This window comes from Poecilia mexicana, unplaced genomic scaffold (genome assembly GCF_051168715.1).
Source record: "Poecilia mexicana isolate PSO_F unplaced genomic scaffold, ASM5116871v1 scaffold_23, whole genome shotgun sequence".
NCBI lineage: Eukaryota > Metazoa > Chordata > Actinopteri > Cyprinodontiformes > Poeciliidae > Poecilia > Poecilia mexicana.
Window position 1 is genome coordinate 14,115,151 of NW_028263392.1, and position 25,430 is coordinate 14,140,580.

General features: G+C 39.2%; 4 protein-coding genes across 6 annotated transcripts in view; 3 read left to right on the plus strand and 1 right to left on the minus strand.

The window, feature by feature from the left end:
• Positions 1 to 112: 112 nt before the first annotated feature.
• foxm1 (forkhead box M1) lies at positions 113 to 6,143 on the minus strand. Of its 2 annotated transcripts, none has more exons than XM_088003428.1 (9): positions 5,960 to 6,143; positions 4,875 to 5,353; positions 4,610 to 4,749; positions 3,613 to 3,804; positions 3,400 to 3,528; positions 3,183 to 3,242; positions 2,474 to 2,522; positions 2,214 to 2,386; positions 113 to 1,864 (listed from the first exon to the last, which is right to left on the minus strand). In XM_088003428.1, the coding sequence occupies exons 2-9, from the start codon at positions 5,320 to 5,322 to the stop codon at positions 1,082 to 1,084; spliced, it is 1,974 nt and encodes a 657-aa protein (XP_087859554.1). In that variant the 5' UTR covers positions 5,323 to 5,353; positions 5,960 to 6,143; the 3' UTR covers positions 113 to 1,081. The 2 variants fall into 2 exon arrangements, with proteins under 2 accessions (XP_087859554.1, XP_014826576.1); XM_014971090.2 differs by having other exon boundaries at positions 4,875 to 5,356.
• gnai1 (guanine nucleotide binding protein (G protein), alpha inhibiting activity polypeptide 1) overlaps positions 1,600 to 25,430 on the plus strand; it is a 424,795-nt gene continuing 400,964 nt past the window's right edge. The window contains exon 1 of the mRNA XM_088003430.1: positions 1,600 to 1,607. The gene's annotated coding sequence lies outside the window, so the exon portion shown is untranslated. The remainder of the gene's footprint in view (positions 1,608 to 25,430) is intronic.
• On the plus strand, positions 6,256 to 8,492 carry rhno1 (RAD9-HUS1-RAD1 interacting nuclear orphan 1). Its single transcript, XM_014971096.2, has 3 exons — positions 6,256 to 6,424; positions 6,550 to 6,737; positions 7,239 to 8,492. Exons 2-3 carry the CDS (start codon positions 6,573 to 6,575, stop codon positions 7,947 to 7,949), a joined length of 876 nt encoding a protein of 291 aa, XP_014826582.2. The 5' UTR covers positions 6,256 to 6,424; positions 6,550 to 6,572; the 3' UTR covers positions 7,950 to 8,492.
• Positions 8,806 to 25,427, plus strand: tulp3 (TUB like protein 3). 2 transcript variants are annotated; one of them, XM_088003183.1, is made up of 12 exons: positions 8,806 to 8,901; positions 15,160 to 15,201; positions 16,596 to 16,647; positions 18,728 to 18,890; positions 19,908 to 20,123; positions 21,224 to 21,357; positions 21,451 to 21,642; positions 21,724 to 21,836; positions 22,426 to 22,543; positions 22,640 to 22,738; positions 23,466 to 23,637; positions 23,741 to 25,427. In XM_088003183.1, the coding sequence occupies exons 1-12, from the start codon at positions 8,852 to 8,854 to the stop codon at positions 23,872 to 23,874; spliced, it is 1,485 nt and encodes a 494-aa protein (XP_087859309.1). In that variant the 5' UTR covers positions 8,806 to 8,851; the 3' UTR covers positions 23,875 to 25,427. The 2 variants fall into 2 exon arrangements, with proteins under 2 accessions (XP_087859309.1, XP_087859310.1); XM_088003184.1 differs by lacking the exon at positions 8,806 to 8,901 and adding an exon at positions 12,144 to 13,066.

A 25,430-nucleotide genomic window follows, 5' to 3' on the forward strand; every position in this document is an offset into this window, starting at 1 on the left:
ACAAAGAGTTGAATTTAAAACAAAGGTCACCCATCCACACCTTGTAAATGTCGTGTTGTAAAGACCACCCGGTTACAGTGATGAAATTAAATGGAAAAATCCTTCAACTTGATGAGGATCTAAGGAATTTATTGTAGTCTTACTTCAGAAAACAACCTCTCTTCATAAACAGATGGATTCATAGTGCTGAGATTAAAAAGCTGAGACAACTCAAGGACCTGTTCTTAAAAACACACATTATTCAGTGGTACAGAAATAGGTCACGCCTCAACCTCAAAGATGATACTGCAAATAGTCTTTCTTACTGAAGACACATACTAAATATTCTGTATTTTCTGCCTTAAGAGATAAGTTCACAAAAATTCCTATGTTCAGATAAAATGCCCTTCAGTTGACAACGGCACATCCAATAATTACAGTGAAGATTTCTGACAACAGTTCTACAATCAGACAATCCTATTGCTGTTAGTGCTACTTGTAATACTTTTGTTTTTTTTATTGCTGGTAAGACTTTGGAACCCAACAACAGAGTTTACCAAGTGATCAAATAATCTATTGTACAACTGCAAGTCATATATTATAATGTGCAAATCAACATATGTATACACTTAAATATTTCTCTTCTCATGCAGCTCCTGTAAGTGACAGCGATGCAGAGCGGCTAAAAGGCAATACAAAAGAGCAGGGCCACACGCAAGAGAAGAATCTGACACACAGAACAGTAAAAAGCAAGTGCAAACATGAGAAAGTTACAAAAAAAATAAAATAACAGGCAAATACAAAGTGGAAGATGAATGAGTGCAGTCTCTTTGCCAATTAAAGCACCATGTGAGACCTTGGTGAAGCCTTCTGAATACCCTGCTTTGTTATTTGTACTGGAGTGAAATTAATAAATTATATTCAGACAGAAATCAAACTAACCACAAACTGAGATTGATCACACACCTCCAGCAATAACCATCAAAAACACACAACAGGTGTGTTTTTCTCATGAGCAGATGAGAAATACGTCGGTTTTGCTGAGTCGGTGCGTGTGTGCTTTAGTGTTCAACAACGGATTTCTAGCGTTTTGGCCTTCGGGCTACATGAACTGACCGAGGAACTCGGACAGGCTGATGTTGGCGATGCCCAGGTCTTCGTCGTCCAGCGCGGAGAAGCTGATGTCCACCAGAATCTTGCTCAGGCTGTCATTCATGGTGTCCAGGATGAGGCCCTCCGTGATGGAGCGGTTGGACGGCGAAGCGGCGGGCGCGTCCGCCAGCTGCGTCTCGGTGGGGGAATCCGTAGGCGGGGCTCTGCAGGGGGCCGGAGTGAGCAGCTCCCGGGGGGAGCTGAACAGCGGCAGCTCCTTGAAGGGAGTGCTGTTGAAGCTGAAGGTGGTGTACTCCTGTCGGGGCGTGACAACGGGACCGCCCGGCGTGCGGATAGGACTGAAGTCCAGGACGCTTTGGCCGTCTTTGCCGACGGGCGTCACCTTCCAGGGTTCAAGTGTGACGTTGGGCGGTGGCTTGCTCGGCGTGGAGGAGCTCAAGTGGCTGTGACTCTTTATGGGCGTCTTGAAGTAGAGTTCCCGCTCGGGGCTGCCCTGGAAGTGCTGCTGCTGCTCGGTGCTGTTTGCTTCTCTCACGTCCTGGGAGGTGGACACGTCCGAGGCGACGCCAGAGTCAAAGAAGCTGTTGTCGGGGCAGAGGAGGATGGGCTCGTCCTGCAGAGAGTTCACCAGGCTCTGCTTACGGCGGGAGCTGCTGGACTGCCTCTTCGGAGGAGGTTTACGTGTCTCACGTTTTGTCGGAACATTTACAGGTTCCACCTTCAGGTCGACCTGAGGAGCCAGAGCCACGGCTGGACTGTCGCCCTCCGTCACCTGGGAGACGACAAGAACAGTAAAAAATCCCTAACTTTCCACGTGGAAATAAGATATATCATATTTTTTATGTAGAAGACGTTTCAACTACAGTTCACTGCGAGTGTAAGGGAAAAAAGGAAGGAATTAAGGAAAATCCAGATGAAAATATTCAAATAAAAGGTAATTTTTTAAAGATATATTCTATCATTTGTATTTTTTAAGGAAAAAAGCAAAGAAAAAAAAAACGATTACTGAAAATCGGAGGTCAAATTTTGCATTAAAAACCTGAAATGTTATTTTTAAGTCATATGGTCCAGCATCTATGTACAGCATGACTCGAGGTAGCTCCACCTGACCGAATGTGTACCTTGGGGGCAATGCGGACTCTCTTGGTCCCGCGTGAAGCATTTTGTTTGTGCTTGGAGCCAGATGGGCAATAAGAACCAGACAAGGACGGCAGATAAGCAGAGGAGGCAATGGGCAGCTGGATAGGAACCAAGTAAGAGTCTGTGCGGGGCAGCAGCGGTTTCATCCTCCTCTCTGGAAACAAGCAAACAGAAAAACACTCTAAGAAACATACAGTTACACTACGAAACAAACATTTCTGTAAAGTTGTGTTGAACTCACCAGTAGAAGCTGGTGCTTTTCTTACGGCAGATATATTCTTCTTTTCATGCTGGGAAAGCAACACAAAGATTCACTTTAGACAATACAGCTTTAGTTTGACAGAGAAACTCAACATTTTGATCGGTGCGTGCAGCGCCTCACAAAAGCTTTAAGGTCTCTTGAACTTTTTCAGTTTGTCACATCACAACTACAGATGACTATGAAATTTATTAGAATTTTTTTGTGTGATAGATGGACAAAATAGTGCAGTGGCTTTACAAACAAAAATCTGAAAAGTGTGGCATGCATTTCTTTACTGAGCAGCCAGCGTGCACAATTCAGTCTGTGAAGGGAGCTGGATTTTAAAAGGGCTTTTTACAAATGCATGCCACACTTTTCAGAGATTTATTGGTAATAAATGTTGAAAACCAACTGCCCTTCACCATGTTTATTAAACAGTACTTCATTTTGGTCCAGTAGGACAATAAAGTATAGAGGTATGTCATTGTAACAAGACAAAACATGAAGTGTTCAGATGATTTCAGTTTTTCTTCTACCTATAAAACAAGATCTCAGTTGTTCAGCTGCAGCTATACTTTAAATCTAAAAACACAAGTTGTTAATCAGGTCTCAGAAGATATTAAACATTTGACTTTCCATGCTGTTTAGCCCTCTGCTGCCTATCTGTGGGTTGAAAATAGTTCTTCAACAAGAGGTGAATCAGTCTTACTTGGTGGGGACACGGAAGCAACGACACAGGAGAAGAAACGGTCCCCGGATCGCAACAAGGCTACAGAAAGAACAGAAACTCAACGAATCAGACAGCCGTTGCGTTAGGAAAACAGAGAGGACTATGAGGAAAGAAGAAAAAAGGCAATGGAAGAAGAGCAAAAACAGCTTTATGTATTTAATAAAAGCAACATGTGGGTGAAAGTAGCGATGCTCACCCTGTAAACCTGATCAAGGGTCAGGCATCGATTGATATCTGGTCGAATTGTCCAGAAAGAGGTTTTACCATCTGGCGACCGCTCGCGGATGAACATGTCGTGCAGAGAAAGATTGTGGCGGATTGAATTCTGCAAAGGAACAAAACTAGTGAACTCCCTCATGGTGTTGCTTTGAGATCCATTTTAATTTCCTCCGTTAGTTTTCTGAACCACCTTCCATCCTGGTTTGGCCACTTCTCGGTAATAAGGGAAATGGTCCTCGATCCATGTGTAAATTTCTTTCAGCGTCATGCCTCTGTTCTTCCTGCTGTTGATGGCGAACTGGATCATGGCCGTGTAGGAGTACGGCGGTCTCTGTAACGTGGGCTGATGGGAACCTTCTGGGTTGGAATTTGTACTGTGGGTCTGAAAGAATGCAAAGAGAGTGATAGACAGTCCCAATAACTGCTGAAGGATAACAGTACCAGACTTAAACATGTAAATTTGAGTCCATTTTTTGCCATGTTGTTAAGACTTTAATAAAAACATTGATTGTTGTTGCTAAGTTTTAAAATGAACATGTTATGCAAAAAAACCAGAATGTAAAAAGGATGAAATTCAGAATGCAATCCCTCCCACCCTCAAAAAAATGTTGCTTATCTTTTTGGTAAAAGGACCAGATCACTAGTTTAAGATGTTCATCGGTGCAGGATGTTCCTTTTGCAAATCTATATTTCCATTTACTGAAGATACTTAGCAGCTAATTTGTGAGCTTGAACCTCTCAGCCACTAAAAATACACTCATATACTTCCAGACTGTTTTCTGTGATAACAATATTGCGTTCACTGTTGTCAGATTGATGTTTGCAATTTGGTATGTTGTGCAGCTCTAATGAAATGCAACTAAAATCAAAATCTAAAATGAATTTCAAATCAAACACCATAATCTGGACCTTGATCCTGAAGTCATAGTTATAAGTCATAGTCAAAATATTTTAATTACACAGATGTGTTGCTTTTGCAAGTTTCTAAAAATGTGAGACTTTTTGAAGTCTTTTAAAGATCAATATGAATAATAAAAATAAACTTAGCTGAAAACCTTAGCAAGTCAAAGATAATCACATTTGTGTTTTGTGGCTTTTGATTTGTGTGCTTTTACATCTGGGTTTCCTAACAATGGCTCTGTTTGCACTTCAACAGTGAAAAAGTAAATAACAGAAACAAGGCTGACCTGTAAAATCTGTGGTGCCTGAAGCTTCTTCTCCTTGTCAGTTGTCTGATTTGCAAGCTGTGGCTCCAAAGCACTGGTATTCATTTTTCCCAGCCACTGGATATTGGTGAGGCTGTCATCTAGAGGACTGCAACTTGCACCTATGTTCATTGATGCGTAAAAGAGAGAGAACAGTTTAATCACAGCTTAAAATGGAATATTAATGCGGGGTAAAAAAAAAAACCTATCGATGAGGGTGAAGCTACAGCTCTTAATTCATACATACTTGACTGATTTCCAGTGAGAGGTTTAGCATCTGGCATATTGTGGATAGTATCTGACTTCACTGGTTGTGCAGCTGTACTTCCTGCAGGAGATGACTCCTCTTTGACAGCAGCCTGGCAGAAAGATCCATTGCCCCTGCTGCCACTCTCGCTGAGAAGGATGAACTTGTTTGGGCCTTGAACGCCACTCTCTTTGCCCTTTGCAGTGAGCACACCGATGATGCTTTGCAGATCTGCCTCTTTAGGGATGACAACCACCTGAGTGTCAGACATGGAGGGGTGATTCATGATGGGGATGCCTGGGAGGCACTGGCTGGCTGCTGGTTTAATCGGCTCCCCAGACCCTGCTGCACCGTGCTGAGTTTGCTTGTCAGCCTGAGTTGGTTCATTTTGCAGAAATGGAAGTTTTCTTCTTTTCAGAATCAGGGGTCTCCTTGGGCTCCGTCTCATGGTCAGATCGCTAAAATTACCCTTCACAGGACTGCTGTGCAAAAACAGCACACACATTAAATTAAATTAGACATGTAGGTAAAATAAAAACGCACGCGTCTAAAACACGATCGGTATGTTTTCTAAGAAAAAACTTTTCATTTTTTAATATTACTCCTACCTAAAATCACCGCTAGATCAACGTTCAATACTACCGGAAGAAAACTGACAACATCGAAGCTAGTCAGTGGGGTTAGTTCAGGCTGGATAAAAACCGTTCCACATTAATAAAACAAAAAATAAAGTAAAAGCACTTCGTAAATACACTAGGAGTCACAATAATTAAACAAGATATGTGTTTTTCGTGTGAAATTCAAACCCCTTTTGTCGCTATGTCGACTCAGTCGCTCAATAACTGCTCAGTTGCAATCGCTGTTTCCTTAGCGACCTGCGCCTTCTAGAACAGCCGTTTCTTAATTTCCCTTTTTTTTTTACAGTTTAATTGGAATACATTTAAAATTAATGTTCATTAGTTAATAGTTTATGCACATACAATTAAATATTCAGAGGATGTGTCTCTCTTTTTAAAGCACCGATTATCATAACTCCTAGTGTAGCAGAGCGTTAAATAGGCTATTTTCATAAAATGAATCCAAACCTTCATATTACTGCAATGTCTCAGGCGATCCCACTTGGCTGAACCACGAGTCGAAGTTGAAACATTGCGTTCATAGTTGTTGTTTTTGATTAATCCACTGTAACTGTTACAAAACCATACCATGAAGTGTTATTTACATATCTTCAGCTCGTTTTAGAGACGTTTTTGAATTTTGGCGCTGTGGGCGCTACCTCCTTCCGTCACTTTGATCACGTGGTAAATATTAACCAATAAGGAGCCAGGGGATACCATCGCTAGGTGGCAGTGGTGTAACTGCAGGTTGGCATTCTAATCGAACCAGAAGAAGAAAAAGAAGAAAACCGGGAAATACAACAATGCCTAACAAGACAAGAAGAAAAAAAGAGCAGGACAGACAAATTGTATAACTGAGTTTTATTCGCATATGTTAATTATAAAGACGATGTCTTACGCAAAGAACAACGTGAGCGAAAGAAGACTATAGAAGTAGGTGCTTTAAATGAAAACATTTGAATGTATACTTCTTAATTGATACTCTTAAACGTTACATTTTGGCATTTTCCGTATGGACTTTTACTCAAGCGTACTTTCTGTGACATATCTTCCTCCAGGTGTTCAGGAATGATTTATATTAATGCCCCGCAAAGCCACAAAGGCGGATAAGCCTGCCCTGCAATTTATCGAACGGCCTGTAGGAGGAAGCAAACTTCAACATGCGCCTGAAGTCCGAGCTGCAGTCAACCCCAAGGATTTTTTTCCAGAGTCACTAACACATAACAGCTCAGATCTTAATTCGTGGGTAAGTTCTGTTGTTTATTCTTTTATAAGATGCACTTTTGGTGATGGAAAAAAAGCATCCAGAGTTCATAACAAAGTCCATTGCTTTGTTATGAACTCTCACTAATATCACTTTTTTTTTCTCTGCATAGTTTGTATTTAAACAATTCATTTTAACTACAAATAATCTTATAGGGTCGCAGAGGATTTGATTTGTTAAATCAATATAAAAAGCAGATTGATCCTAGAGTTTGCAAAATGAAGCAAAATATATTTATAGCTGCCAGGTATGGGAAAAGTCTGGGATATTTTAGATCTAGACAAGTTTTTATAAGTTTTCATATTTAAATCTTCACCACTGCTGAAATATCCACCATAAATTCATAGTGAACTTGGTTATCTGGTAATTTGAGTTTGGACACAGAATTTTGATGTGGAACCCATGGCCATGTTAGTAATAGCTGTAAAAGATTCTTCAATTTTTGTTGTATCATCCATTTAACTTAGTGTTTCAAAATTTCAGGTAAACCCACAGTTTGACTGTTCATCTGCAGCTGCACCTCCAAAGAGACGAGGGAGGAGAAATGGGCAGAAAACCTCAAGTTTACTTGACCAGTGTAGTCAGTTGCCCAGAAAAAACAACACATGCAAATACCCCTCATTGTCATTTCGCATTCGGTTAAAAGACCAGTCTCAGAAACAGTCAAGGACCACAACCACAACAAAAGGTGCAGTATCAAAAGTCGAAAATCAACGTCGTGCATCTGTTTGCCACAGCAAAAGAACTGCAAATTCAGCTTACTCAGACACTCCAAAAAGGCAGTTGGTCACAGCTAGAAAAAGGAATGCTGAAGCACTTCCTGATGGCGCTGCCTCCCACAGTGGAAGTTTGGATAGGCTTGGAATTCAATCTGAAGAAGTGACAAGTAGATGTAGAATTCCAGCAGAGGGAGCTTCAACACCTACCTCCACCAAGCTGATAACCACAGAAGTCAGCAGTGTTTGCCCACCACCTGATGTGGACACTCCAGAAAGGATGTGGGACGAGGTAAACTGTTCCTCTTCTTCCCCCAGATTTTTACTGTTTGCTCAGCCGTGTACATCACCATGCTGCGGCCCACCTGAAGCCTTGGTGGCCGATACACCAGAGAGGGACTATGGGGTGAAGGTGACATGGAGGAGGAGAAAGGGGCTGATGTTGATGTTAAAAGAAAGGGGGCTCCTTTCTGACTGAGATGCACTAATTCATTGCTAATTTTTTTGTCATTTCTTTTTATATATTCTGATTTATTGTATAGATTACTGTTGTGTATTACTGTAATAAATCAAGATAAAGCATACTCTTATTTTACCAACTGAAAAATACAAATTACACAGCACTGATTAATTCTATTATCTACATATAACTATGTTTACTTTCAAATTTTACTGTCAAATACACCAATATTTTGCCCGCTCCAAATATAACTCATAATACATCATTTAAAAAAGAACATTTTTCTTCTTAAATCTTATTCAACTGTTGCAGAACAGAATATAAAACAAAGGGGTACAAGTGAAAGACAGCTTTATTTTCCATTTTTTTCAGAGTATCATCATTAAAAGAATTATGATTTAAATTATATAAAATATATATTTTATTTAAGGCATTCTTGATTTAAAATGCATTATAACTGCTTTTAAATGTGCAACCTTGTACTTGTAAAGCTACTCTATTAAAATCGGTATGAAATGTACTATTTTGATACAAATAAAATTCTACTCATTGTTTTCAAAAGTACGGATAAAATTACTTGTTTTTGAATGATTCCAAATTATTAATATTACTGTTATTTGGTTATTCTAATGAATGCTACTTGTTCCTCCAACAACCCAACTCACGCTAAAATGATCATTTCCTTAGGAGACATCCCTTTTGAGTTCGTGACTCACCTTTGACTTGTCTGGCGAATATTTCATAAAATCAAAATAAACCAGGCGTGACGTTGCGCTCCTCTTCAGAATGTCATCCAATTAAATCCCACCTAACGAAAGAGCGGACCAATAGGAAGGCAGGTTCTTGATATGGTCGGTAACTAAGGACAGGGTAACAGTGCTCTCGACAACAGCGTCCAAGAAAAAGTGCAGTCCCTCCGGATGGTCTTCCCTTGGCAACAGTGCTTGAACATGAGTTACTACAGTATAAGGTGAGCGGAATTCATAATGTTGCTTTCGGTTTGTGTTCGGAGGCCTTCTGTGTTTCCAAATGTAAGATATAAATCCGAGTGTTGGCAACATATTTGCACTGGCACAAAAAACTTAATAGTCGCCTTCAACTTTTCCAAAAACAGCACCGCGAACAGTGGAGACAGAAACAGCTAATGTTAGCTTGTAACGGTAACCAGCAATATCTGACATCCTGCCACTGGCTTCTTAAGACAGTCGCGTTTTTTTTCCTGTGTGAATATATCTTATTTTAATCAATAGTTGTAGTCAATAGAAGGATATTTCTGCCGAGTGAGTGAACCCTTAGCAATATTTACCCGTAAAATCGCTGCTGTAGCATTATTGACAAGAAAGAAGAGAAGGAAAAAAGGAAAACTCGTTATTGTACAAAATGAAGGAAGAACTTTAAAAAGAACAAACACTGTGGTACATATCCTACAGTACATTGTGTTTTGATTGTTGAATTACTTGACAAAAGTAAAGAGCAACCCTGTTGCCTGTAGTTTGTTTAAACCAATTAGTGGATCTATTTTTTGTTTTTGGGAATACATTTAGATTTTGCAGCTTCATATTTCAGTCACTTTCTGATTACCTACTGCGTGTAAATGCATTTTACAAGAGATGACGTGAAAACATCCTCAAAGTTCTGTAGCTTTGATTTCGGGAGAAAAAAATCTTGTCATGTCTGAACACGCCTGTGAGTACAGAAGGGTTTTTATTTGTTGTGAATAACAGTAAGCTGTTAAATTAACAAATTATCATATAGGTCAATTAGAGTATATTTAAAAACAAAAATGTGAAATTATAATAATATTGCTTTTTACATTTTTTTTGCATTGTGCAAACTGGGGCTTGAATAAACAACAGTGTTTTTGATAAGCTGCTAAAAAGTTATTTTAATAATGAGAATGACACATTTTCCTCCCAAAATATCAAGCAACAAAAAACTGTTACATTTGTAAAATAAACATGTGCACCAATCTGTATAGTATATAGTAGGGATGCACTGATTTTAAAATTAAGACTGATATCCATGTTAGATGTTATTCTTGTTGTTATGACCGATAACCAAATTGTATATTATTTATGTATATTTCCCTGCCCTCTCTACAGTGAAAAATGTGGAGAGTTTTACTTTGCAGTCCGACACCGGTATGTTAAAAATGGCTGAAAGTTAGCCAGCATATTAATCCCATTACTTTGTGCTTCACTTATTTAAAGTCTTAGTTACATGTTTAAAATGTCACCTCCAACATGTCAAAGTAAGTAAAAGGACATTTTATAAAGACTGGGTTTTGAAAATGCTAAATATTGTTTACATTTAAGCCACTTTTTTTGTCCCTCCTCCCTTTCCTTTCCATTGTTTCGATGTCCACAAACTTGCAGAGTTTTTGGCATCTCTGTTACTGATGTCTACCAGATGTGGGCATAAAGGTCATTGAAAGTTCGTTCAGCTGGCGAAATATATTATTGGCTAGACAAGTTTGAATGCAAGGCATCTGAAACTTTAAAATCTAATAAATATTGCATCCAATGACTCCTTTGCAGTTGTGATGATAATGCACACATTGATACTGTGATGATTTTGATTGAAATCATTGTGCAGTTCTAATATGAACCTGATCAGACTGAAGGGAAGTTTTTGGATGAGTTAGAAAGTTTGTGACGAGAGCTCTGTTTGGTTTTGAGAGCTGTAGCCGTGGAGCACAAGTCTCACATCTTTTATTTTCCAGATAGAAATCAAAGTAACTTCAAGTCGTTTCCTGTTGCAGTGCCAGTCCAGTTTAGGATTCAAGCAAGTTTGTGATTTAATCTCTTTAAGAATACTTTTGTATATGCCTGACATACAGATGCTACCATCTTGGATATTTTTTTTTCTTCTGTTTTTTCAGTGTTGCTTTTTGTCATCATGACGGAAATAAACACATCTCTCCTCAGCATACCAGCTGGATCGCTCACCGCTCTGTGGACTCACCCAGACTAGTCAGCTTGTGTGACAATTCACAAATGGCCGCTTCAGTATTTCCAGAAGAAGTGGATGGATGTTGCTTTTCTATTCCAACTCTTGCAAACCTGTCACAGAGTCTCGAGACGAACGCGCCATGGACGGTTCTCTGACATTCAGTGTGAAATATTTGACACTGAATCTGAGGTTCTTGCGTTAAAAGCTGCTGAATGCTGAGGAACTTGGCAGATTTTCTGCTGTTACAGATCCCACGCTGTGCATGCTGGGATGAGCTGTTTAAAGAGCAACAGTTTTCATAACAGCATGCCTATGCAGTGTTGCAGGAACTGCTTACATTAGCCAAGAGATGAAAGTGGAAGGTCGGTGTAGTTTGTTGGGGTTGTTGGTTAGACTGCTGTTTAAGAAAAAAAAAAAAAAAGTGAAGTAAGAAAGCCTCTGCGTTGAATCCTGAGCAGTTTATTCCATTTATCCTCGAAATTGAAACTGCACCACTGTGTAAATCATTTTGAAATATCTGAACTCGGACAGTGGTGTACCTCGGCAGCTGGAACTATGACTTGTGGTCGAGTGGTTTATTTATGCAAACCCCACACACATTTAACCTGACGAAGCTCTTCTCTCAATTGCCTGGAAAGCTGTGCAAAATTTGTGGTATTTTCTTACGCATACTGCTGGAGAACTATGTAAATTTCGCTAAACATTTTTGGTTCCCTGCCGTGGTGAGTCACTTTTCCAGGAAGGAGTTTGCAAAGAGCGCTGTCGGTAATCAGCAGCTTACATTTCTTGCGTTTCGCTGAAACACAGCAAAGGATCGCTGCTGGAGAGTCGGTGGTGGAAGGTGATGCTTCGGGGTTCCCGTGGGAACAGGTATTATTATCAACTCTTGCGGCTTATTTCCATCGTTTGTTTGGAGCTCAATAATTACTCCCTCTGGTGAAAGAGTCCCACGCTTATCATCACTGGCCTTACATACAGTTTTAGACAAACACACACAATGTACTCCCATTTTCTTACTTTGGTAAAATAGGTGTCAAAGTAGGGAGACACTGGTTTCCTAGCAACTAGGTTATGGTTATCCATCATGTTTTTTAGAAAAGGGGAATCTTATTGGTTGCATTCCCTTTAAAAACCATGCATGCACTTTTCCAGCGTCACATTGACAGAGCTGAAAACCTTCTGCAGGCAGCTGAGCTGTGAAAATGTTGAAAGGGGAAACATTTTTTGGAGATATTTATAGTTTTAAAGTGCCACAACTTTCCAATAGTGCTGCAGTTAATCGATTCATTCTGACGATTGACTGGATAAAAAATTGTCAGTTTCTGCGGATCTTTCATTAAACCACCAAAGCTTATTTTATGCAGGATTAAAAATGCAAATTTCAATTCCTTATTTAAATAAGAAAGTAAATGTTTTGCTTCCTAAAATGCAATAACTTAGCATTCCTTTAGTACGGGTTGGTCATGTGTCGACCTTTCAGCGAATTGCATGTTTTTATAATCCAGTTAATGATTACTTGATTACTAAATTAGTTGCCAATTATTTCAGTAATCAATTAATCATGATTCACGCGATTAATTGTTCCAGTCCGTCTTTCAAATATAGCATTTTTAAAAGATGCCAGACAGAATAAGAAGCTGTGGTTTGATTGATGTGCCAGAATATGTCAGAAACTTGTAATGTATATACTTTTCTTTTCTCTTCACAATTATGAGCTTCTTTATGTTTTTGTCTTTTTAGAGGTATCTATGCTTGATAGAACTTTGCTGCTTTCTGTCTTTTATTTTTTTCAGTACACTGACATTTAGCACTGTCACTTCCGTACAAATTCTGTCTTGGCTTCTTGTGCATTGTCTGAAGTGTGAAGCCATGGTAACGGCACAAGCCTCACAACCTCAGTCTACCTTAGCGCTGGGTAACTGTCACTCCCATGGGTGGAAGATAGCAGAGCTGCCGTTTCTTTGTAATATCTGCCAGAGATCTCGGAGCGTGGAGGTCGAGTGTGTGTGTGTGTGTGTGTGTGTGTATGTGGGTCCGGCAGAGCAGACGGTTTAACCACAAGTTTGAGGGAAAGTTTTTTCACCACTGGAGGAAAATACCTGGATTAGCATTAAGACATTTGCAACCATGGAGTCTATGAAGACTGAAGGATCTCATCCGGTCTACAGCCGCTGGTCGTACAGGTAGCTGCTCATACCGACAGACAAAAGAACGACTCGTAGCTTTGTTTTCCATTGGAAATTTCTGTTTCTATAGAGATGTTGGAGAAGTGACTCTCCTGTCCAACTAATGTGTTTTCAGTCTTTTGCAACAGACGACTAGAATACAAAGTAGCCTTTAGCAGAGCTAAAGCATTGTTTTGTCAATGCATTGCCTTATCTTCCTGACCAGTCAGCTGGCAAGTGGTCAGAGCGCCTTGCAGTACGCTCTTGTACTTCTTGCTCATGTTTCTGCCACCATGTCGTTACTTATTCAAAGCATCAGCTTGAGACTGTGCTTGCTGTAACTAGAGTTGGTGATTTGTGTCTGTCCAGTTGTGTGTGAGCGTGTGTGTGTGTGCTGTTGGCTGGCTGATTTGAACAGGCATGTAACTAACAACATCCTCAGTGACCTTTGAATGTGTCTTCAAAAAAAATGGTGGATGTTAGCAATGCAGCAAAGATTAGCTCGTGTTCCAGTTATAATGGCATCTAAAAATCTGTTTATTGAACTAATTTATTATTAAGTTAACACATCTTTGTTCACAGCAATTTAGACTGCTTGTATTAAACTTCTTTGCTTTTCATGTGTTCATAAATTTTTTAATTTACCACCGTGGGGCAGATAAACCATGTTTAGATCTCTCTCTTGTTGACTTTCTTCAGAAATGTTGTGCTTTTGTTAAATCTCATTTTGTGGAACTGAAAGCATTAAATACTCTGAAATAAACCTTATAGTCACTTTTTTGTTCTGTTTAGACAGTATGGGTAATCTCAAAGTTAGATCTATTCAAATTACAAACAGTAGCTCATCTGTTGCTTGTCACCTCTCATATCTGTGACTGATAATTAATTGCTGCACTTTTTTTCTTGCTAATTTGGTATTTTGAAAGACCATAGCTACTCCTGATTAACATTTTTTCATATAAAACTAGTTGCTGAGTCTTGGGCCTTGTTTGCAGAAAAATTTGAGTCACTTTTACTGTGTTTTCCAGAGACATTGTGGGAGCCATATAAAGATTTTATATCACATTTTTCTAGTCAGCAGTCACGTCTGTGGTGACAGCATGTGGAAATGGGTGCAAGAACTGCTAGAAATGTCTGAAGAAAATAAATTCTGCATTTATTTGTCTATTAGACAGTGCAGTGAATTATACAGCCCTATTTAGATGACATGTTGATTCACCAGTTTGTTAGACAGACTTCACTTTCAATGCCATTTGTTTACATTTAATATTTAATTAAAAGTCGTCTTGCTCCAGGTTGCCCGGTTAAGCGTCTCATTTCTGGACACATCCTCACAACTCAAGTCTGTAAATCTTTACAGCAAAGTGCTAAAGGCCTCCAATTACTGTAAAGTACAAGATGTGACTGGAGGTTTTAATCAGTGCTGCTGGAGGTGTTCTGCTGATGGAGCTACGATCTCCATGGTTACTGTGGTCTGACACATGATGAAGGTACAAGAGTTGCTTGTCCTCCTCCTGTCACCCAAGCTGTGAGAGACTAATGAAACATTGATCACTTCCAGCGCTGATGAGGCTCCGTCTGACTTTGTATGGATAAGAGATTTTTTACTCGATGTCAACCAGTTTAACTTGTAATGAGGAATGTTGGCCTTCTTGGAATCCCTTTTGGAAATAAACTAATATTTGCTTTAACTGTGAAACAGTGGAATGGCTTTAAATGATTTAATTCAAGATAAAACATAGGATATTTACTGTTTTGTGTATTTAGTCATTATCTCCTTTTCCCCTTTGCTCCTTCGTCAAAGCGACCAGATTTAGCAGACGTATCGATTTCACAGATTACCACAAACAGTTCTAGTCTTTCACAATGCAATGTTCTTTGCTCTGGCTGACAGATATAAATATACATAGAGTATTTTCCTCTGATTATATGCATAACACATTTAAATGTTTGCCAGGTGGTGTCTTTTAGGAGAGTTACTCATTTAATGCCAATTACTTGGTGAATCTGCCCTTTTATTCACTTCTCTAGAATTGTTTTTTCACTATGTTGTTGAACTGACTGGTGTATTTTTCTCTCCACATAATCTTCTCTTCCCTTTTTCGCTGAAGACCTTCCAGCTCTAACAGCTTCTCTTCCAACTCGACATCAAGGTAAACCACAGTCCACAATAACACAATCCTTCATCTTCAACAGCTTTCAGTATGAAACAAGAAGTTAGGATTATGGACATCCAGAGCAGATAATGGCTAAACCTTTTTTGGTTCTTTCCAGAAATCAAAATAACTTGAGAAATGGCTCCAAATGATGTTTTGCCATAAGTGTTAGAAGAGATAAAATGAGTTGGCATAAATGGATTGAGCAATTAAATTTGTTGTGAAAACTGTTTTGTTTTTTTTAATCTAAACCTTTAGTAATTATTATTACGTGACACTTCTACTGTTTTGTTTGTCAAAAGCTGAAAAAGTATCGGAGCATATAATATTAGAAACCACTTAAGATGCTCTTCAGAGATATCTAATTACACATTTGGGACCCAGAAATTTGTTAATACTCGTTTTTACAACAGGAAACAAGTTTCGCAGACAGTCGTAATGACTTGCTAATGAGTTGGCCAACATCTCACTACTTTGTCTACATGCAGGTCTTAATCCCGACTCCTTCCCTTTAAATAGTATTCTCATATGTGTAATTAAGAACTACTATCAGTCTCCACTCCCTTCCCTCCGTCTCAGATGCCAGATGGACCTCCCAGGTGACCCATCTGCTTACCAGTAACAACACTAAGGGATTTATTAGTCAATGCATGGCACTCACTTGTGCAAGATGATCAATTTTAGCAAAGGGTAGCATAATGACTGTATGAGTCATGCCTGTGCTGACTATTAGGCTCCACATTATGCTGAGGGAGACAGACTTATCAAAGCACTCGTGTCGTTTTTGTGCGTTCAGAAATGGCCGTCCAGAGTCCTTCTGTGATGTGAGTCATCAGCTGAAATCTGCAGCTGGAGAAAATAAATGACAATGACAGAAATAGTTGGAAATTGATGAGTTTACATCATGCTGTATGTGAACATCCAGCTTTGATCCCTCTCTACGAACAAAGTCATTTCACTCCACTAGAACGTGTGATATTTCAGATGAAAGAGAAATGAGCCTGATTGGTGAATCGCTCCTAATTGAGTTTTGATTTGGCTCTGTTTAGGTCGTGGAGTCGGGGTTGACAGTAGTGACTTCTACTATTGTTCTGCTCTCTCGCTACTGTAGCTTAGCAACATGTCCCTTTAGAAAGGTGCTGAATGTAAGTGCACACCAGCTCCTACACTGCAGGTCGTCCTCCCTTCCTCTTTTCAGGATTACATTTTCCAGAACATGATGATAAACGTCTCTCTGCTCAGTAATTTTGAGTAATGCTTAATTAATAAAAGTAGGTCTTACTGACTTTGCAAAAAAAAAAAAAAAAAAAAAGCTGCTGAAGTGGGACATTGGATTCATACTTTTCTGTAGAAAAACGTGTAAATCCTTCATGTTTGCTTTTCTCCTGCAGTGGCATTGAAGACGACGGCAGCAGTTTAATGCAACAGAAGCTGGAAAGACAGGTGGGAACTGGAGTTTTCTTCATGAAATAGCAACGTTTGACCAGTCACATGATTTCTGTTTTGTTGTTTTCTTGCAGCGTAGCTCATATTGTATGTCGGGTTGATTGTGGCTGCAATTCTAGTTGAGTAGAAAAAGAGATTCTGGCAGCGTTCAGGTTGACGTTGTGATTTCTGCTCTGATGTGACCAGGTTTGTTCAGAGCTATCATTTCTCAAACGACTGTCTCGCCAGGATAACTGATTTACAGCAGAAATACTGACGTTTAGGTGGACCTCTGGTAGAGACTAAATCCACCAGAGGTTTCTGGTTCACACTTAACCCAAAGTCCCAAAGAGGAGAGGCATATGGAGACTTCTGTTCTTATCAGGAAACACATGAAGTGCTTTGCTTAAATGTGAATACATGAAAATTATGATAAATGTAAATGTAAAAAAAAAAGAAGAAAAAAGCATATGTTAGGTACATGTTATATGAAAAAATCCTGAATGCATTTTCATATAGACAAAACCAAGAAAGCATTTTTCACTGGGAGCCCCCTTTATCTGCCCCCTCCTTCTGACGCTAATGACCGCTCATTCAGTTAGCAACGGTGACTGCACAGACACACTCTGCTGCTTGTCGTAGTGAGATAGGCCTTTTCTGTCAGAGGAGCACATTATGCAGACGAGGCCATCAACTTTTCGATTGTGAGCTTCAGAAAAGGAGACAAAGAAAAGCCAGCATTCATTTGGTCTCCTTCCTTTATTGTCTGGAAAAAATTGGACTCTGTGTCATTTTTTGCTCTATAGGATCAATAATTTCTGCACAATGGAACAGGTTTGTACATTTAATCTTTGTTTTTGCTTATCTTTTTCAAAAAGGAGAAAGCTGCGCTTTACCAACATTACTTTAGTGTTTCATTGTGAGGTTTTGAACAGTTTCCTTTTTTATCCAGAGTGTGTTCCTTGAATTGGACTTAAAAAAATAAATAAATAAACTATAATCATATTCAGTATCTGCTGTGAACTCCGTCCAGAGTTTTCATTTCCCTGATGTTTTGATTCGCACAGGGAGGACCGTGAACGCCTTAAGTCACTTCCTGATCTGTAAATGCCCAGTTCTCAGTCATAACAAAATAACTGAACCTCACAACGGATTAAAATAGCTCCAGAATGACAAAATAAACTACAGTCTTGATTGCTTCTTTAAAACACCTTACTGTTGTTGAATAACAAGCACAATTACAGATTGATTTATAATAATTGTCTTTTGAGATTTATTTTCATATTGATTTCTTAAATAAATGTAGAATCCTTGACATTTTCTGCACTTAAGAGGATCTTATGAGGAGGTAAGATCTTCCGCACATTTAAAAAAATGTAACTAATTTTTATAAATCTGTACAAAATAATAAAATGCTTCTGTAGATTTATTCCAAATGAAATTTTATTATTAAATTCCCTCATATTGATGGTCTGGGTTGCCAGTGTGTGCACCTTTTCACTTGAGATGTGTAACTGATGCTTTTCTAGTTCACTAACAGATGTCATCTAGTTTTTGACTGATGAATTATGAAAGCCCCGTTTTTGGTTTGCCAAATCTGACGCCAGGCTTCCTGGTGTCGTCCAGCTCACTGAGCAGCGTCACTCATCGAGACGTGTTGTTGTGCGTTTGGCACACTAATTAATCCGCTTGCGTAATCCCATTGGCTGCTCTGATCACAGTTGGGTTAGGAGAGCAGAGGCTCTGCCTGTACATCATAACCACAAGGAGTTTTCAGGAGCACACTGGATTAGATATCTCTATTTTCCATCACAGTCAAGTAGCAGGTGCAGTGCAGACCAGTTTTTATTTTTTATTTTTTTTATTAGGCAGGCTATTTGCAGCATTTACTGGGAGACACAGGTTGCATCTCATCATGCATGTAGATGTAATTACCCTCCACTCTGTAATGTTTTCCACCTCAGCTGCATTCAACCTCTTCACATCAAACATTGAATAATTAGTTATTTTTTTCATGAGCACGTGATCAGCTGTTTGGGGAAGGTCAGCCTGAACGTTGTCTGAAAGCCTGGGCTCCCATGATGCCTTGCGTTCACAGCGGGCGCTGCTGGAGCAGAAGCAGCGGCGGAAACGTCAGGAGCCCATGATGGTCCAGCCCAACACCGAGGCCCGGCCCCGCCGCAACAGGACGCGGCACTGCGACGAGCAGGACCCGCTGGTGGAGTCTCAACTCAGCATCAGCAGCGACGTCATCCTTGATGGTGAGAGAATCAAACGCAGGAATCTCTTACGTGGTCACTGTCGCAAAAGAGTGTTTTTTTTTATTAAAAGCAGCATAAATTACATAAAAATGTCTTTCAAGCTATGCATTTAATCATTAAGTACATCAAGCAATGCTAGCTTCCCTCTTATATTTACATGCACAGACTTGATGATTCAGATTATTTTTTCCTAAGACATTCCAAACTCAATTTTGCTAGTTTTATTGTAATTCAACACATGCATCTTCCAAATGTTAAAAGAAAATAAGTCCTGCAGGTTCCTTAAATCCAATATAAAATGAAAGGATTGCAAGATAACCCTGTCATTTATCAATAAATACAAAATAAAGTGATGTTCGTACTGATTGTTGATGCCAGTACGATCATCCAGTTTCATTTTTGATGAATTAAAAAAAAAAATTACCCTTTTTTAGTATTTGACCTGCAGATTATTGGTTATATCAATACAGTTTATTTCTATAATCACACATATATTCCAATTGATCAAATCAACAAGTCCAGTGAAAAGTTATCTTTTAATCATAGATTAGAAGATAACTGGATTCTATTTGTGCATTAACTTCTAACTGAGGAGAACATCATTAGTTCCTCGTCCTCCATCATTTGGCAGATTGATGGAATAAAAACCTGTCCTGTTTAATGTTTTAATGGTGAATCAATCTGTCACCTTAGTTATTAAAGTAAAAAGGTTTTAAGAGGATTAAAATACGTGTTCTGACATGTTTAAGTTGCTGCTCATTGTTATTTTGGTTTCATTCAGAGTCTTAATCAGACATATTTCATAAAAACCAATAACTGAACCACAGTTAATAAAAATGGGGCATTGTATGCAACTTTACATTGTATATTCTTGTTTTGATTGACATCATTTATCAAAAATACTAAACTACCAAAGGTTTTAAGATGGCTTCTAATGATTAAATACAAAACAGTGGATAGAGTGTCTCTCTGTGTAAAGATAACAGAATAATAATAATAACTTTCCAACTGTTGTAGGTATTGATGGACCGGCAGCTTTCCTGGGATCAGAAGCCGGCGATCTGGGAACCAAAATCCAAGTTCGGTCAGTGAGCAAGCCCTCGTCACCGCAGCCCCGCCATCAGTCTCCGCCTCAGCCGCAGAGTCCTGCAGCCGAAGAAACGGAACAAGACGGCGACACCGCCACTCTGCTGGAGCCCAAGACAGACATCCACCAGCTGCTACAGAAACAAGGTCAGCTTGGTGCCAAAAGGTCTCCATTCATTCTGTTTTCTCAGGAAAACAACAGATTTTGTTTGGTTGCTTTCTTTTAAAAAAAAAAAAGATTTCAACTATTATATTTTTTTTGCATTGTTAGCTCTTTGTGTGTATGCTGCTTTAATCTGAACTCATAGCCAGTGTTTAGACGTGATCCTTGAACCAGGTCTTCCATTAATCGGATCGTGTCCCAGACTCCAGCGCTTCTCTGCCATGAGACTGTCATACAGCAGCAGTCTTCAGTCAGAGGATTCTTCAGACTTGTTGGAAGACAGACTGCTACTGCAGACCCTTCCAGCCCAAATCCCCAAAGATTCTTTGTAGTTTCTTTAACGATATAATTTGTGACATTTAATTTCCCTTTGGGATAAATAAGATATTTTTGAACTGAATTGAGCTAACTTATTTATCACTTTTAAATGCTATGCCAAGTTAGAATATTCACTGTATTATAATTTCTGTCCTTTCCTGAGATGCTTTAGCACCAGTGGACCACCACTTCTTTCCATCAGTGAATTAAAGTTGGGTCTAGCGGCAGCCAAGAGCTACGTCTTGGCTGATAAATCCAATTACCAATGAGCAGACAGATGCCTCAGGCCTTCCGTCTGCTGGAATCATTTTACATCTGCATGACTGCCTGGCTCCTAGTGTTAAGCCTCATAACAAAAAAACTCTGGCATTTGCAGAGTAGGAAGAGCTGAGTCATTCTCATCCTGTTTCTGATTTGAAATGATCCAGTAATTATTTGAATTGTTAGATTTTTTATTTTTTTTGCATAGAAGAGCAGCCAGCCGTCTCCCTGTGGAAGAAGAAATGCCCCGTAGATCATTCCAGAGAAATAGGAGTCAGACATTTCCCAAGTGTTGCATAATACATAGAAATACTTTTCATGTATCGAAGAGCAGAACGAGGCGTCTTCTTTAATCCTCTCCAGAGATTTATTTAAAAAGAAATCTTGTGCTGGAGGATTTCCGCCACGTTTTCTGCCTTCATGCCTTGCGTGAAAAAGCTTCCCAATAGGAATTCCCGTTTTGCCGATCTGTGCTCATGCTTTTTCCCCTCGTGCCGTTCGACAGGTCTGTGTGAAAGCATGAACTTTGATGAAGCCAGCGAGCACGGAGACGAGGCAAACGAGGAACGGACGAGTTCTTTGTTCTCCAATGCCGACGCACCCAGACCCGCCTCGGCTTCCAGCGGCAAAAACGCTCCTGTGAGTTTTTCACCAACTTCTACCACTCGCTTACCGACTCATTCAGGTAATTCCAGGAAAATTAAGTGCTGCATTCTTCCCCTTTTATCCCAGGAGGCAGTAATCCCCGGATCACTCTCTGCAGAAAGCGTCCTTGCAGACGCAGCCAACCTGGAGGAGTTTGTGCTGCTGCCGGCTCCTCGCGGCGTCATCTTTAAATGCAGGATTACTCGGGACAAGAAGGGCATGGACCGCGGCCTCTACCCCACCTACTTCATGCACATGGAACGAGACGAAGAAAGAAAGGTGAAAGCCAGACAAATGAACTTATGTTACTCACGAAGTCAGGTCCCTAGTTTTAATTCTACAATATCTTTTTCTCTGCAGGCGTTTTTGTTGGCTGGAAGAAAGAGAAAGAAGAGCAAAACATCCAACTACTTGATTTCAGTGGATGCCACGGATCTGACACGAGACGGAGAGAGCTTCATCGGCAAACTGAGGCGAGCCGAATGCTTTTTCGTAGTTTTCACAAAGAGACTATATAGTTTTAAACATTATAGTTTCTTAGATAATCAAATAGATGTAGAATAATAAAAGTAAGGTATGTGTTTTTTTTTGTCCATTTAATTCTAAGATGCTGCTTATCAATTTGGAATTAAGAGTTAATGAATTTCAAACAAATCTCTAAAAAATTTGGGAATCATCCCGCTCAGGTTTGTTCTCTCTGAATGCACAACTGAAGTCCTGATTTCTTAAAAATGGTGAATTAGGCCTTTAGCTTTGCTCAGAAACATAAACAAATAAATGCTCCAAAAGCACATAAACAATTTAACTAGGAAGTCCCAAAACATCCCAGAATAACATCCAAAGCTCTAAAGAGCTCACTTGCCTCAGTTAAGGTCAGAGTTCATGATCTAACAATAAAAGAGTGACTGGGCAAAATGGCTGCCACGGGAAAGTTTCAAGGCTAGAACCACTGCTGACCTAAACAAACACATTTGTGGGCATGTTGGTTTAACAGAAATAGTTTTAAAATATATATATATATATATATATATATATATATGCATGTGTTTTCTCTTTAACCAGGTCCAACTACACGGGTACTAAATTCACAGTGTATGACAACGGCATCAATCCCGGCAAAAACCTCGGGATGCTGCTGGAAGAAAGCAACACACGACAGGAGCTGGCTGCAGTCTGCTATGTGAGCCAGTGGCAAAAAACCAAGATGCTGTTGAGCGTGTCCTTTATGGTGACATTATCACATTCTTTGTGCAATCCTTTTTTTTTTTTGTGTCAGGATACCAACCTGCTGGGATTCAAAGGTCCACGTAAAATGACCGTTCTCCTCCCAGGGATGAACTTGAACTATGAGCGGATCCCTGTAAGGCCTCAAAATGTGAGTCCAACAGAAAAAAGGTTTATGCAAAAGTATTTCCTCTGAACTCTGCAGTGTTGGCTGTGTCGTTAATTATCTTTAACTCTCCTCGCCTGACCTGTTACGTTAGGTGGACGACCATATCTTAGTAAATTTGCAGTTATGTCATACATACTGGATTAAGAATGCTGGTTAATAAACTAAATCTGCTTGAAACTTCTCAACACAACTTTCTTTGTGTTATGTTCTTTAGTCTTTTGTGGCAGTGGTGTCATTCTAACAGTGCACTTCAACAGAGATGATAGTAACATGTCCAAGATAATGTCATCAGTTGGTTCTCATTGTCAACTTCTCTGGGATCTGAGTTGTAGTTAAGGTTTTAACATGTGAATCAGCTGCTCCCACTTTTAAAAACATTTGTTACCATGGATATGCATTATGACAACTGTCTGAAAGTAAAAAAAAAAAAAAAGTGAGAGCAACAATTCTTCCAAAACCGAGGAAATAACTGTCCATTAAAGCAACGCCTCAGCCAAAAAGAACAGATCAGAATGATGAACTACCTAAAGGAGTTCTGTTACGTTGCCACCATGCTGCAACCATGACCGGTGCAATTCTGGAACAATTTGCTGATTAGATGTCTTCTGAAGACAAATTGTTGCACAGGATCTTATTTATAAATTGTTGATAGTGAGGGGTGTGTATATTTTCTGGAGGTAGCATTAGCATGTTTTGGTTTATGTGGCAGGAACAAGAGACCCTGGTGAGCAGGTGGCAGAGCAACGTGATGGAAAACCTGATTGAGTTGCACAACAAGGCCCCCGTTTGGAACGAAGACACCCAGTCTTATGTTCTGAACTTCCACGGCCGCGTAACACAAGCTTCGGTGAAAAACTTCCAGATAGTACACGACAACGACCGTGAGTGTTTACTTCAATGTGTGGCATCGATGTTGACTGTTTTTTTTTTTGTTTGTTTTGTTTTTTGACTGTCGACTGAACACGGCGTTTCCTCCAACCACAGCTGACTACATCATCATGCAGTTTGGAAGAGTTGCCGAAGACATCTTCACCCTCGACTACAGCTACCCTATGTGTGCTCTTCAAGCTTTTGCCATTGGCCTGTCGAGCTTTGACAACAAGCTGGCCTGTGAGTAACGGGAGGGTGTCCTGCAAGCAAGCCAGCTGGCGTGTTTCACTCGTCTTTCTTTTTGATTTTCATGCTGTAAAACAGCTTTACACGGGTAGTTTCATATGATTTGAACCATCTGCGTTCAGCTGCTGTTAATATGTAAAACATGTACAGGCTAAAAGAGAAAACTCATTCCATCTTATGAGACACCATGTACAAGAAGAGCTGATGTCATGCTTATAACCTCATGTAAAGATATATGAACTGAACTGATCTTGTATTCTGTTGTTTCTACTCTATTTAATCCTTTTTCCCTCTGGCGCCATCTGCAGGCACAAAGTTTAATCCCCTAAATAGAAAAGTGGTCAGTTATTTTTTGTTTGCCTTTATTTTGTTTACAAATTCAGTTATAATTAATATTATTATTGCCACCTATTTTAATTGCCCCTTGTGTCTAAAGTGCATTTTTATGCATGGATGTTTTATTTTTGTGACTGAAATGTTAGTTTTGGCGTCACAAACACATAAATGCACCATTGCACATTTTAAAAAATACAATACACATTAATTTTATTTTTTTTTTGGATTGATTTACTCCTTTTACCAGAATATAAAGACAATCTTTTTTTTTATTCCTGTTATAACACTGGTGAGCTGTTATTTTGGTGAACAGATGCACAAACTGTGATTTTTGTTTGTTTGTTTTTTGTATTAATTACAAAAGCCAAACATAAGTTAAATGAAAATTTGTACTCCCCATATATAATTTCTCTCTACATGGTAGTCAGCCATGTGTAGGTGCCTCATTTTTCTTTCTTTTTCTTCTATAAGACGTGCAGAAGTAAGAATTTCACACAAATCCACAAACGTTATCGAAACGCTACACATGTAGGCTCAAATATATACATACAGTCTGAAGTACAGACTTCATATGTGACCGCTCTGCTCAGCAGAATTTTAAGTTTACCTACTTTAAACGGCTAATTAGCCAAGACTAATTTAGCTAATATCATTGGGGTGTGCAGTTATATTTGAGTATATATTTACAATTTTAACTGTGGATCAGAGAAGACTTCATAAGAAGTTCAAACTTTAACTCTTTGTTTTTAAAAAAATGTTAGGTTTATATTGTATTATCCTCTCCTGAAATAATGCCTCAAATGGCCCTCTGGAGCTCTCCACCTGTTACACTCCTCATGTGCTACACAGTTTCTTACAAATATTTCAAAAATCACTTTTGTCTGAACTCTACATGGCAGATTGTGCAATAAACTGTTGAAGAATTTAGATTTCCATAAAAAATTACCATCATGTTTCTCTGTTCCTGCAAAGTGAGTTTAGTGAAAAACTTCCCAGTCTGAAATGTATGCCTTTATTAGAACCAATACAAATGTTACAATTTCTCAATTCCTGTTTTTACATTTAATTATGTGTGAAAAAGAATTTTATTGACTGAAAACAATTTTCATAAACATTTCAATTTGATTCTGGGAAATTTGAAAAGGGAACTCAAAAGTGCTTATTTCCACTGATGTACGGTCTTTTAAAGAAGAAAAAATAAAGAACTTGTAAAAACAAATCA

Excerpts from the sequence above, each read along its gene's own strand:
- tulp3 (XM_088003184.1), top strand. The coding sequence starts at position 13,011 with ATGGAGTCTATGAAGACTGAAGGATCTCATCCGGTCTACAGCCGCTGG. Across the intron at positions 15,202-16,595 it reads TCTTCCAACTCGACATCAAG|TGGCATTGAAGACGACGGCA; the intron begins GTAAACCACAGT and ends TTTCTCCTGCAG. Across the intron at positions 21,837-22,425 it reads AGCTTCATCGGCAAACTGAG|GTCCAACTACACGGGTACTA; the intron begins GCGAGCCGAATG and ends CTCTTTAACCAG.
- foxm1 (XM_088003428.1), bottom strand. The coding sequence starts at position 5,322 with ATGAGACGGAGCCCAAGGAGACCCCTGATTCTGAAAAGAAGAAAACTT. Across the intron at positions 3,805-4,609 it reads AGGCACCACAGATTTTACAG|ACCCACAGTACAAATTCCAA; the intron begins GTCAGCCTTGTT and ends GCATTCTTTCAG. Across the intron at positions 3,529-3,612 it reads TGGCCAAACCAGGATGGAAG|AATTCAATCCGCCACAATCT; the intron begins GTGGTTCAGAAA and ends GTTCCTTTGCAG.
- rhno1 (XM_014971096.2), top strand. The coding sequence starts at position 6,573 with ATGCCCCGCAAAGCCACAAAGGCGGATAAGCCTGCCCTGCAATTTATC. Across the intron at positions 6,738-7,238 it reads GCTCAGATCTTAATTCGTGG|GTAAACCCACAGTTTGACTG; the intron begins GTAAGTTCTGTT and ends TCAAAATTTCAG.